This window comes from Penicillium canariense (assembly GCF_028826845.1).
Source record: "Penicillium canariense strain IBT 26290 chromosome Unknown utg000001l_segment0_segment0, whole genome shotgun sequence".
Taxonomy (NCBI): domain Eukaryota; kingdom Fungi; phylum Ascomycota; class Eurotiomycetes; order Eurotiales; family Aspergillaceae; genus Penicillium; species Penicillium canariense.
The window spans coordinates 420,718-433,209 of NW_026622728.1; the positions used below are offsets into that span (position 1 = coordinate 420,718).

A 12,492-nucleotide genomic window follows, 5' to 3' on the forward strand; every position below is an offset into this window, starting at 1 on the left:
AATAGGTTCACAAGGCGGGTGGTCTTCTGTCGGGTACCAGGGTTACTAGACTGATGGTCGGGTACTACATCCAACAAAATATTTCCTAGAATTAGGCATTTTCGTGCCATCACAAACTTGCTTGTACCTCACTAGCCCAAATGACCGCTCTATATACACTTGTCTGCATGGTGTTCCGACCGGACTGGACAATATATATTTCGCACTTCAACCTTACGAGCTCACTACTTAGCCAAGACTCAAAGAGTCAACCACGAAAAGACCTCGAAAGGGTAAACCATGGGTCCTCGCAACAGATATCACCCACCTACTCCAATTGGTCAAGCTGGAGACTTGCCAACCTACCGCCAGACCGGTTCACTGGTCCACGACCCCTGTCCCGAGTACATAGCGGAGTGCAGGGTCGCAGCGAGAGACCGGGGTTTCTCCCACCCATGCGGCCAATCCCAGCAACCAGCGGCGGAGAATTTACGCCAGTACCAGGTGGGTGTGCTGCCGTACATATATGAAGCATGTGAAGATGTAGATGTCCACGGGGCACTGGAATGAGATACCACAGTGTCCGCACGGGCTGCAGGACGCCTGAGCTGAGCTGGGCATATATACAAGGACGACCTGCCCACCAACCCCTCAATCTTTCCTTCGAGCTGTGAGTGTATTTCATCCCGACTGAACTGACGGATCTTTCCACGTGGCTCACACGGTCCACTTCACAATGCATCACACGAGGGCGATGACGGGGGACTATGCGTCTGCTGATGGCGCGGATTGGAAATTCGTCCTCTGGCTATCGTACAAGATCATGATGAAGCTTGCGCAGGATGCAGTGACGTCCTTGACGTGAGAAAACGATGTGGTGAGGGAGATGAAGCGTTGAGATAATCCAGTGCTCGATGGCTAATTCCGTGTCGCAGGGGCTAGCGACATGTAGCGTTCCATTGTGGACGCCCAATACAAACCCGCCTCCACATCTCTTGCAGAATACCTCATGCACTGGAATGACCCCAGTGGCGGGCGATAGGACGAATCCAACAGACGCAATAGTACTTGCCGATATCGTCTTGAATGCATAATCCGGCAGAGACTCGGGGCGAAGCGTGCGCCAAACCGCCATACCCAAGCCGGGGTGCACCAGCATCCAATCACCAACCAAGCCTGCCAGCACCCTGTTGTAACGCATCGCACACCATCTCACCTCGGACCTCCATATTCCGTATATGCACCTCACATCAACCCTGGTTGCGTCTCACCCATGCCAAGAAAACACTTCCCGGACCACCCATCTCACACAGCATGCCGCAAAGTTATCTCACCTCCCGGCGGCATGCAAGTCCCCCGTTCGCAAGGTCGCCCACTCAAGCCCCGCGCAACAGGGGGTTGACAGGTGACACAGCTGACCTTGAAGCATCATTACCTAGATCGTCGATGCCGAGAGATGATGTGCAGCGGTAGTGCGGGGAGGTGGGCTTGGCTTTGCGGGGTTGAAGGCAGAAGAGGGTTTCTGGTTCGGATAACGTTGGTCTTGGCTCTATTTTGAGTCTTTTGGTTTTGGTTAGTTTATTTTTATTTCGACTCCATCTATCTCTTCCTCGGTTCTATTTCGTCTCTATTCTGCGTGTGCTCGTTTGATTCTGTAGCGACTCTCGTATTTCTCGTCTAGTCCTGTTTATTTTATCCAGTAGAGTACACTCTAGACCGGCCAGCGTCGCAGCGACACAGGATACAAAGGTTCCCGCAAGCGGCAAAGCCCAAAAAAAGAGAAACGCCAGCAACGGGTATACGCTCAAATGCAATATGGGTGACAGGGGGCAGACCGAGGGGAGACTTGTGTGTCAGTCTTCCTCGGTCCGCAAGCCAAGAAAGTCCCTAGCTAGAGCCAAGGACGGACGTAACCCGATGGAAAGAAACTCTCATGTTCTCCCATCGTGAGTCGTGGCCAGGGTAAGGGGAGGGGAAGGCGTCGGGGCTTCGGTGTCCAGCGGTCCGAAACCCATCCGGCCAAAAAGAAAGGGGGTGAAAAGCGAGGTGACATCAAAATCACGTCCAGAAGGGTGGAAGTTACAAAAAGGACCCATCTCCGGGATGTGGGGACGAAGGTAGGAAGTGGTGGTTGAGTGAAGGTGGTACAAGGGTGGATGGGAGTACGCCTTACGCGCAGACCTGCACGGCATTCAGCGCGCGGGTCAGGTCCTCGGGCGCAAAGGGTAGACTCTTGGTCTTGCCCCAGCCTCGGGGCGACTTGGGGTACGGCGAGGTGGGCGACATGGCACGGACGATGGGCGAGGTGTACCGGATGGACTCCTTCAGCAGGGCGATAGGATCATCGTGGATCGCGTAGACCCTGACGTCGTGCTCTTCGGGCAGCAGCGTCATCATGGAGCCGGAGTAGCTCTCCGAGTTGGAGTTGACGACGGTGGAGGACTGGGAGCCCGTGGGGCGGAAAGAGTCGGCCAGGCCGGGCACGGAGGAGCCGGAGTCGGGACCGAAGTCGGTTAGAGCTGAGGGGCGTCAGGACGGGACTTCGGATAAATCGGCGAGCAATGGAGAATTGATTCGAGCCGAGGTGGGGAATTTCCCAAGGCTCTTATCGGTGTTTTTTTTTTTTTTAGTACATACCTGGATCGATCGGCACGCCGTCGTGGTCGGGTGAGACCTCGGTGTTGTTGCTGCTGAGGGGTTCGAGAGGGCCGGGCAAGTCGTACGTGGCGCAAGGGGACAGCGACAAGTCGAGAGAGCGCGGGCGGTCCTCCATTGCGCGTTCAAAGGACCACGCCGCTAGGCGCTTTTGGTGCGCTTTATCGAAGGGACCTCGGAACTTGGAGGGGGGCACCTCATTGCGGCGATAGTACTCCACGTTGGGTTTGCCATTGCCCTTGCTGGGCGACGAACGTTGGAAGACCCGTCTGACTTTCTCGCGGAACGTCATATTGGGAGAGGAATGTCGGGGTTGCACCCTTCACCAATTGAAGGTACAAGAGTTCCTGACGGCCTCACAGGTGCAGACCACTCCCAGGGTGGGAACGGACGCGGAGGTTGTGCAAGCACGAAAAGCGGGTGGAACGGGCCAGACAGTGTATGCTCATTCTATCGTCATGGAGTGGAGAGGGTGGAAGGAAAAAGGGAAGAGGAAGAGGGAAAGGAAAGGGTGTTTAGAAAAGGAAGAAAAGAACGAAACGAAGCGAGGCCAGGGCGGGCGAAGGCGATAGTAATACTACGGAGTAGAAGATTCGAAGTATGGGATGAACCAAAAGAGAGGGTCCTGAAATGGAGTAGGTGGATGCAACAGGAAAGCGGGCGCGATAAGCCCCAGGAACCGTGGGATTTGCTGGACGGGAATTGCTTCTTCCCCAAGGAGCGCACGAAGTTCGGGGGTTCGATGGGAAATTACCGCCACGGCAGGCCGACTCCGGTGAAGGCGATGGGAATAGGATCCAGAATGGGGCCCGGGGCATTCCCGCGTCATTGGCGACGCCCATCGGGCACGGTCTGTGCGCCCCCAACCTGATATGACACGACTGAACGCTGATTGCTCCATTTGGGCTGCCCATCGAGACTAATGCGGGCAAGATCCGGAACGAGGTAAGGGCGGTTAGACGGTTAACCGGAGGGGTAGAAGGATTTTCTGCGGAGACGCACTGATACTCTCCGGGGCATGGGGCAAGAGGCGGCAAGAGACCAGGGTACGAGTAAAAGTAAGAGTAAAGAGTAATAGTAATAGTCATGTTAACTGTAACAGTAACACCACAATCGAGCTAGTGTGAGGTCAGTGGCAGATTATCGACCATCGACCAGACCAAACCCGATCCAACCCGACCCTAATGAGTCGTGCAGGCGCTGGTTGGGGGGACCACCCGTGGATGGTCCACGCCGCGTGCCTTGCACACCCAAACGGAGAGGCCCCTCGCATCGCCAGAGTTTGCCAGCCAGATGTTGGGCCGAGGCGCTGCACCGATGTTTCCAGAAGACGCTACCGCCCCCAAGGCGAGAGCCTCACGGTTGCATCATTGCCACTATCGGACGAGGCCAAGCAGCGCAGGACTGGGCGTGCCTCATCGACGTAGATCAGTGGTGGAGGGGAATCGAGATGGAATGCATCCACCTCAGCACACCAACGAGAGGGAAGATGGAGGCGAGACACACGAGAAACAGCCGGAAGCGGCCGCGGGGGGCCCCAAAAGGGCCCCGCTTGCCTGCTGTTTTGGTTGGCGGTGAGTGAGAAGGAGCGGGGGCTGAGTGGGGGTCACGGCACGCTTTACCCGAGAGTTCTGCCGCTTTTCTTTCCCTCCAAGGTGGTCTTTTGGATGTCTTCCGGTTGTCTTTTGGCTAATAGAGCCAATTTGGGGGTCAGGTCTCAACAACGGCCGGCTGGCCCAATGGCAAGGCGCTTGACTACGAATCAAGAGATTGCAGGTTCGACCCCTGCGTCGGTCAGATTTTTGGTTTTTCATTTTTGCGTCTGTCCCTCCTATCCCTTCATCTGGTCTTGATGGAGTAAGTAGTACGGAATACTGTTATGGCACTCGACATCGTATAGAGATATACACACATATTGTGGTCAAGTCCCCGGTGGCTGGACTTGGTTTTCACTGGCTATGTCGCCCCGGTTGGTCCGGAGTGCACATCCTCATCCCATCGTGATGCAGGATCTCCCTCCCAAAATTAGTTCTGATGACGATCGTCGGCGCCTTTACTACTCTGATCATACTCATTAAACGGACCACTCATCTCCGGCGCGTGGATCTGACACACGGACCGGGGATGACATAATCGGCCCAGCCACGTTGAAGAATGCCCCAAGTAGAGCGAAGATCATGGTGTGCGGCTGCGAGGGAGGCTGTATACCCTCTGGGGCCGACTACTACTCCTATGCCCGGGCAGGGATGCAGGTACAGGGCTTAGCCAGGAGCTACTCCGTAACGGTCGCGTCCCCCTCTCGATCGACTCCCTTCGGGCCCCTCAAAGTACTCTAGCGCGGCGCACTCTTGCAGCAGCCCTATTACCCAATCGGGCATTAGGGCTGTCCGTCTGCAGCAAAGAGTCTTGGCCGCAGGCACACGACACACCCTGGAAGCGGAACTATGAAAGGAGATGCACACCACCCTGCGCGATCGCTTTGCTTGCGGGGAAAATCTGAAGATCCAGGGACGTACGAGCATGCCCGAGCAAGACAGGGCAAATCATTCCGTTCATCCCATAGAGACATGCTGCGAGCGGCGAGGGAATGCGCTCCCGTCGCCGTAGAAGCAAAACACAGGCAAAAGCAAAAGATGCCAATTGTCCTCTCCCGGCCCCGGACGTAGTCGACGTGTAGAGTCTCCTCATGTCGAGCAATTTTTAGCAATTCTCTCCATCATCCGCGTTCCAGAACCATCTGCGTTCGACGAACCACGGGTCCCGCAGTTGCTCAGCATACCGGACGCCATCCATCCCTTACTGTAGGGGATCTTGGCCCACTCCCGTCAACTCATCTTCCCATCTTCAAACTCGTCCGCTCTTCACCTCATCCACCCACATTCACCTACTGTAAGTCGTCCTCAATCACTTCGCTAGCCGTGCGCCGGCCAGCAACGCACCCTCTCGTCTACCCTCCGCATTCCTCTCGCCGGGCGCCGCACTCCTGTCGTCATCCCGGCGTGGTAATTCTGACCGCATCCCAATCCAGACACACGAATCGTCACGACCATCATGCCCAAGAAGGGAGGAAAGAAGAAGAGCAAGGGCGGCGCAAAGCCCGCGGCCGTCGCTGCCATCGACAAGGTCGCCGATACTGCGAAGAGCGTCGTGTAAGTGTCAATGTCCATGCCACAAAGAAAAAAAAAAAAGACCAAAATGAGAAGAACATAGTGGTGGTCGCGTGCCATCGGCTTTTCTCGGGTCGCAACCAATTTGTTGACGCAGCGCTGACCCTCACACTCCCAGTCATCCCAACCAGGAGGTCGAGGATAACACTGTTCATGAGAATGGCCAGACCGAGGCCGCCGAGGCCGCCGAGACGCCAGAGGCTCCCGCCGCCGAGTCACAGGTGGCCGATAGCACTGCACCCGCCGTGACCGAGACCAAGGAGGCTGAGAAGCCCGTGGAGACGGTCGCGGAGCCCACGGCAGCTGCAGAGCCCGTCGTAGAGGCGAAGGAGGAGGGCAGCGTGCAGGACGTCGTGGACAAGGCGCAGGCCTCCAAGGCCGGCCAGGTTGCTGAGGTGGAGAGCGAGAGCAAGGGCAAGGGTAAGCAGCAACACAGTGAAGCACCGGAACAAGCGATGACAAGAAGCTAACATGGCCCCTCATCCAGCCGTCCTCCCCACGACCGCCACCACGGAGTCTACCACCGCCGCCGACCTCTATCCCTCCACCACCGAGACTGCCGCCGAAGAGTCCGCCACGTCGACTGCTGCGACCACCGGCGCCGCCGCGCCCACCTCCTCCCTGCCCGAGCGCCCCAAGACCGGCGAGTCGCCCACCGCCGCGGCTGTCGTGCCGGCCGCGACCCCGGGCGAAACCGATGTCTCCCACTCCAAGCGTCCCTACGAGAAGCCCATCTTCTCCAACGACGAGGTGAAGCCGCACAAGATGGCCAAGACCGAGGAGGAGCAGGTGGCCGACCAGATGGCTCTGGCCGGTGCTGGCCCGGCCTCGACCGCCGCGTACACGGCTCCCGAGCCCGAGCCCGTGCCCGAGCCCAAGACGCTCGAGGAACAGAAGACCGAGGAGAAGAAGCAGCCCGCTGCCGCCGAGGCGCCTAAGGCCTCGCCCGACGCCGTCGCTGCTGCTGCGGCCGCCATCGGCTCGTCCAAGACCAACAAGGCCGCCACCGCCCCCACCGCCCCTATTCCGGTCACCGAGGAGCCCAAGAAGCCCGAGCCCGCGGCGAAGCGTGGCGAGGCGCCCAAGGCCAAGGCTGACGTGCCCAAGGAGGCTCCCAAGGAGGCACCCAAGGATACTGTATCTCCTGCAGGCGAGGCGGCGAAGAAGAGCGACGAGGCCAAGGCCGAGCCGTCAGCAGAGGCACAGGCCGAAAAGAAGAAGGGCGGATTCTTCGCTAAGCTCAAGCGCATGTTCAAGTAAAGAAGCAAGTCTTCTTTTCTGGCCATGAGTAGCTTAGTGCAGGAGTAAGAAGGAGAGAAGAGAGAAAGAGAGGAGAGAAGGAAAGAAAGAAAGAGTGGGTGTACGATATGCAGCGCCGATGAGGGCTGTGGTAGTTGCTGCATGCTTGGAGACGTGTTTGATTTTCCCTGTTTCCTTTTTCTCTCTCCTTTTTTTTTTTTTTTTTTGTGCAAGTCCGGTTTTTTTGAATGATACACCAATCGAAATTTATATAACATCTAACATACCCGAGTGTTGATTGACTAAGATTTTTCCCTGGAGGAATTTGGAACGCCTTCCCCTTTTCTCTACGTAGTCGAGACCCGACCTTACCGGAGTTGTCTGTGCTCCGTTGAGGGACTCCACGATATACACCGCTAGTCCTCCTGGTCCTGGCCCTGGTCCATGCGGTGGCTCCCTTGTGGGGGGACTGCAGGGCCCAACAACCTGGTATCTTGGTTGTAGCTGTAGGATGGAACTAGCGATGATCACGCCGTCATAGCTTAGCTTCTCTGGGGCATACGGGGCTGCAGTGGAGTCGTGGATGACGAGGCTGTGACGGGCTGGAGCTGGAGAGCGTTGGGATCGCATCTCCACTTACGCCAGCACACGATAGTTGAACGTGGAGGGGCCTGGTAGACAGGTGGGGAGCTGATCTAATTTGTTTTCTCAACTCATCGAGTCGGTCCGACTTCTCTCAGTGTACACCAATCCTCGGCTGTTACACCTACAGTAGTTGCTACTCTGGGCTACTTTATGGCCATGAGAATAAATTCTGCGTCTGCTCCACCAGCACCCAAAGCGTCAACGCCAAACCCAACCCTAAACCGCTCCATTTCAGTGGTCGGCATTATGTTTCCGACAGTTTGGTGACCGACGCAGAGACTGCTCAGGGAGTTTGCCCTTGGCCTGCATCCTTCTTTGCAAGTGTTCCTGAGACGTGCCAGAAGCCCGAGAGCTGAGGACGAAGAGAACTCGAGAACAGCTTGAGGGGGTCTCACTGGATGGAATCGACCGGCTTGCGAGCATCAAAGATTCCCATTCTGACCCAATCTGACCGCAATCAGGAGAATCAATCTCCATCACGCCGACATCAAGACCTCAACCACAACGGCATCGCACAATGACTGCGCTACTCCAGTGAGGCGGAGTTGCTCTTCCCAGTTTTGCAGAAGCCAACGACTCTCGTGCCATCTCAACTGCAACCAGTTCAGCCCTTTTGATGAAGATCTCCCATATATTTAGGACTTTTCTCCGTGGTAGCCATACTGCAAGGGCCGTGGTGGCTACTCATTGCAAGTTTGGGCTGGTCCCGGCTATCGATAGATTGCATCTATCTTTATATTGATGATGACGATACAACAAGCCTTGGTGCTTTGCTTGCCTCTCAAGAAGAGCCTATGGGTATCATGAAGGTACATTTTCCCCACGCAATGGATTGTATCTCAAAGACCCAGCAATTCCTGGAACCATCAGGTTCAAACGAGTTGGAACTCAGCGAAAGACGGTGCCTGCTTCGAAGAAATCCCCTACCACGTGCTTCTCAAGAACATGGTCATATTTCTCATGGCCAGTCTATCTGTCTTATGGGCCAGGTATCAGAAGGCTCGGTTGGCGTGTTTTTATCACTTTCCGGCGTTGAACAGACGATTTATGCCCTGGCTGCATATCATGTTCTGCCATTCAAGACAGTCAACGAGCTCAGCAAACCTATGTCTTTCCGAGACTCACAATGAGAGAAGAAGAAAACCTCGTCGGAGAGTCGAAAGGAGCGAACATCACCGCAAGAGAGCATCGAGTCGTCGCTTGAAAACATTCCTCCTGCATCTTCAATAGGCAATGGATCGTTTCTGCAAACTGGGCTTCGGTGCCCCCTCTGACCGCACTTCCAGCATGTGATGAATGCGTCCATATCCTGCGTGGATGATGAGGTGAGGGTGTTTGATGGAGGATTTGCAGATCGCTTGGTCGCCAAGATGACCAAGATGTGTCATATCCAAAGACAGAGAAGAAAAAATGTCGAGGCACTTGAGGATCTTAGTTACAGTCAGGACAGCAGTTAGAGGAGGGGGCGCGGCTAATCCACTCAGCAAATTCATGATCTAGAACAGACTCCCCGTCGCCAGCCTGCGCGGCTGCAACCCACCAATCTGCTCCAGGAACATGCCTACATATCTGGTCGCGGTGCCAGGCGGGCGTATGCCAATACCCGCTCTTCCGCACAGCCACCGGTGCGCAATTCGCCCGGTCGCGCTGTGCGACTCCCGCCCACACCCGCGGGGCTACGACGAGACGCTGCTGTGGAAGAGTGTTGGCGCCAAGCGGTACGTGATTCTGCGATTCGACCGGTTTGTCTTTGTGGCTTGCGAGGACAAGACAGAGCTTGAGAAGGCGGTTGCCACCTCAACGCGTTATTCGAATCGTAGTGGGAGTCGGACAAGTACAGCTGTCCCGATGGTACCTCCCCACCAATCCCAGCAAGATATGCAATAGACGCAGCCCGATCCGATAAGCCCTAGATGTTCTATCACTTTTGTAGCCGCATAGAAATTGGAAGCAAGCGCCATCTGGGAAAAATGCCGGATAGGTCCCGCATACCCCGGGCCCGGCGGGGCTTACCGTCCAGACCCCGCGGAGTTCAAGCGGGCTGGGGAAGCTTGGCGCGTCGGCCCTCGGTTAGTGGCTGGGTAATGAGGGACAATGAGTGATAAAAGGCACCGTAATCCCATCACAAATCACCCCTCGACTACCTAGACTTTGTTTTTTTATTTTAATTCGAGACTGATAGAAATGACGGCACCTCTCCCCCGCAAGCTCTGGGAGCATCCTGACCCGGGATCGACGCAGATGGCTCAGTTCCGGGGGAGCTGGAGCGGTCCGTGGGGAGGAAGTTCGACGTGAGTACCCCGAATGAGGCATACATGAATCCGGCTGATGATGTGTTTACTAGACATTCCACGATATGTATCTCTACTCGGTCCAGCACCGCTCCGCGTTCTGGGATTTCTGTTGGAAGTTCTTCCCGATCATCCACGAGGGCGCTTACGCCCGCGTCGTGGACGAGTCGGCGCGCATGGACAGCGTGCCATCCTGGTTTGCCGGGGTGAAGCTCAACTTTGCCGAGAACCTGCTCTTCTCGCGGAGCGCAGGAGAGACGGTGGGTAAGGAGGATGATAAGGTTGCCGTCACCGAAGTCCGCGAGGGCGGTTCCTCGAGTGCGGTCCATCTAACCTGGGGTCAATTGAGGCAACGAACTGGCGCCCTTGTGCAGGCAATGAAAGCCAATGGGGTGCTTCGGGGCGATCGCGTTAGCGTCTGTTCGGCGAACAGCATTGATACGCTGCTGGTGATGCTGGCGACGACCGCTCTCGGCGCGATCTTCTCTTCAAGCTCGACCGATATGGGCGTGAAGGGCGTGCTGGATCGATTATTGCAGATTAAGCCTCGGTGGCTGTTCATGGATGATTTTGCGGTATATAACGGGAAGAAGATCGACTTGCGAGGCAAGATGAGGGACATTTCTCACGGGATGGACGCAGTATCGGAGTTCCAGGGCGTCGTCTCGCTACCCCGATTCCCCTCGGAGCCGGCTGATATCAACAGCATTCCTCGGGGCTGGACGTTGTCAAGCTTTCTCTCCAAGGCCGGTGGTCGGGATCGCTTGGAGTTTGAGCGAATCCATTTCCGGGACCCCTTTCTCGTGGTGTACTCGTCCGGCACGACGGGCCAGCCCAAGTGCATTGTCCATTCGGTGGGAGGGGTGTTGCTGAATGCCTTCAAGGAGGGCAGTTTGCATACCGAATTCGGACCGCAGAGTGTCGCCCTACAGTACACGACGACGGGGTGGATCATGTACCTAAGCGCCATCCAGACCCTGCTCTTTGGAGCCCGAGCGGTCCTCTACGACGGCAGCCCATTCCTGCCCGACGTGACCTCGTTGGTGACTCTAGCGGCTCAAGAAAGGTAATTATCGTTCCGTTCTAGCCTCCTCTCCGAGACGGGATCTATCTGATTGACCATGCAGGGTGACCCATCTGGGTATTTCCCCGCGGTGGCTGCAGGAGCTGCAGCGAGCGAAGATCAGGCCCCGCGAGATGGTCGACCTCAGCGCTCTGAAGGTTGTCACCAGCACCGGCATGGTCCTGCGGGATGCTCTTTTCGAGTGGTTCTACGACGAAGGATTCCCGTCTCACACCCGCCTGAACAACATCTCGGGTGGCACTGATATCGCCGGTTGTTTTGGGATCGGCAATCCGCTGACCCCCGTGTATGTAGGCGGATGTGCGGGATGCAGTTTGGGTGTGCCAGTCGAAGTCTACGACTCGACGATCGAAGGAGGCACCGGCGTCCCAGGCGCTGCCATCGAAGAGGGCATGCCGGGAGAACTGGTGGCTACTTCAGCCTTCCCTAACATGCCCACGCAGTTCTGGGGCGATGCGGATGGCAAGAAGTACTTCAATGCGTATTTCGCCCGGTTCGATAGTATGTCCCACCCCTCCCCCCTGGCAACTCGTCTACGCTGGAGTCATTGCTCACTTCTACAGATGTCTGGACCCACGGTGACTTCGTAGCCATCCATCCCACCACCAGACAGCTTGTTTTCCACGGCCGCGCCGACGGGGTCCTCAATCCGTCGGGAGTTCGCTTCGGCTCAACAGAAATCTACCGCGTCATCGAGGGCCAATTCTCACAGGAGATCGCCGATTCCATCTGTGTGGGCCAGCGCCGCCCGTCGGATCCGGACGAGCGCGTCATGCTCTTCCTGCTAATGAAGCCTGGGGCCGCCTTCACAGCTGACCTGAGGACGCGCGTAAAGAGCGCGATCCGGACCGAACTTAGCGCGCGCCATGTGCCCATGTTCATCTTTGAGACGCCCGAGATCCCCGTAAGTGGCCCTGGCGCTCGACCCCTCTCTTCTCGCCGACAGGCGGGACTAACCCGGGACATATTTCACTAGACAACGGTCAACCTGAAGAAAGTGGAGCTCCCAGTAAAGCAGATTGTGTGCGGCAAACGGATCCAGCCCTCGGGGACGCTGCTCAACCCGGACAGCCTGGAGTTTTACTACCGATTCGCCGAGGTGGAGAGGCTTGAGCGCGAGAGTAAGCTCTAAGCGAAAACGCGTGTTTGGAGAGTTTGGGAAGTTTGGAATAGGCAGCGTGAAATCGACCAGCATCCACTTCCAGATAGAACGTGTCCGGATAGGAATGAATGATTCGTGTCTCACACTATCGCTGTATCATGGAAACCATTATCACCGACCGATTATTGAATGTGCCAGTATCGGGCGCACCCACACCGCTAGCGCTGGCTCGACGTGGCGCCAGTGAGGGTCGGCCAGCCCAGCGCCAGTGGCTGTCGCGGGGAGGGGCATGGGAGGGGCAGATCGGATGTACCGGGAGGGCCGATCGTC

The 12,492-nt window shown here is 56.6% G+C and overlaps 4 protein-coding genes across 4 annotated transcripts; 3 read left to right on the forward strand and 1 right to left on the reverse strand.

Moving 5' to 3' along the window:
* Positions 1–2,148: 2,148 nt before the first annotated feature.
* N7482_000135 (uncharacterized protein) lies at positions 2,149–2,926 on the reverse strand (the record flags this gene model as incomplete). The annotated part of the gene is made up of 2 exons (XM_056682260.1): positions 2,149–2,498; positions 2,617–2,926. 2 exons carry the CDS (start codon positions 2,924–2,926, stop codon positions 2,149–2,151), a joined length of 660 nt encoding a protein of 219 aa, XP_056545866.1.
* Positions 2,927–5,685: 2,759 nt separating this feature from the next.
* Positions 5,686–7,061, forward strand: N7482_000136 (uncharacterized protein; the record flags this gene model as incomplete). Its single annotated transcript, XM_056682261.1, has 3 exons — positions 5,686–5,783; positions 5,920–6,221; positions 6,289–7,061. 3 exons carry the CDS (start codon positions 5,686–5,688, stop codon positions 7,059–7,061), a joined length of 1,173 nt encoding a protein of 390 aa, XP_056545867.1.
* Positions 7,062–9,242: 2,181 nt separating this feature from the next.
* On the forward strand, positions 9,243–9,572 carry N7482_000137 (monooxygenase; the record flags this gene model as incomplete). Its single annotated transcript, XM_056682262.1, has 1 exon — positions 9,243–9,572. The coding sequence occupies one exon, from the start codon at positions 9,243–9,245 to the stop codon at positions 9,570–9,572; it is 330 nt and encodes a 109-aa protein (XP_056545868.1).
* Positions 9,573–9,869: 297 nt separating this feature from the next.
* On the forward strand, positions 9,870–12,192 carry N7482_000138 (acetoacetyl-CoA synthase; the record flags this gene model as incomplete). The annotated part of the gene is given in 6 exon segments (XM_056682263.1): positions 9,870–9,954; positions 10,030–10,043; positions 10,063–11,042; positions 11,104–11,553; positions 11,670–11,964; positions 12,037–12,192. The coding sequence occupies 6 exon segments, from the start codon at positions 9,870–9,872 to the stop codon at positions 12,190–12,192; spliced, it is 1,980 nt and encodes a 659-aa protein (XP_056545869.1).
* Positions 12,193–12,492: the final 300 nt, after the last annotated feature.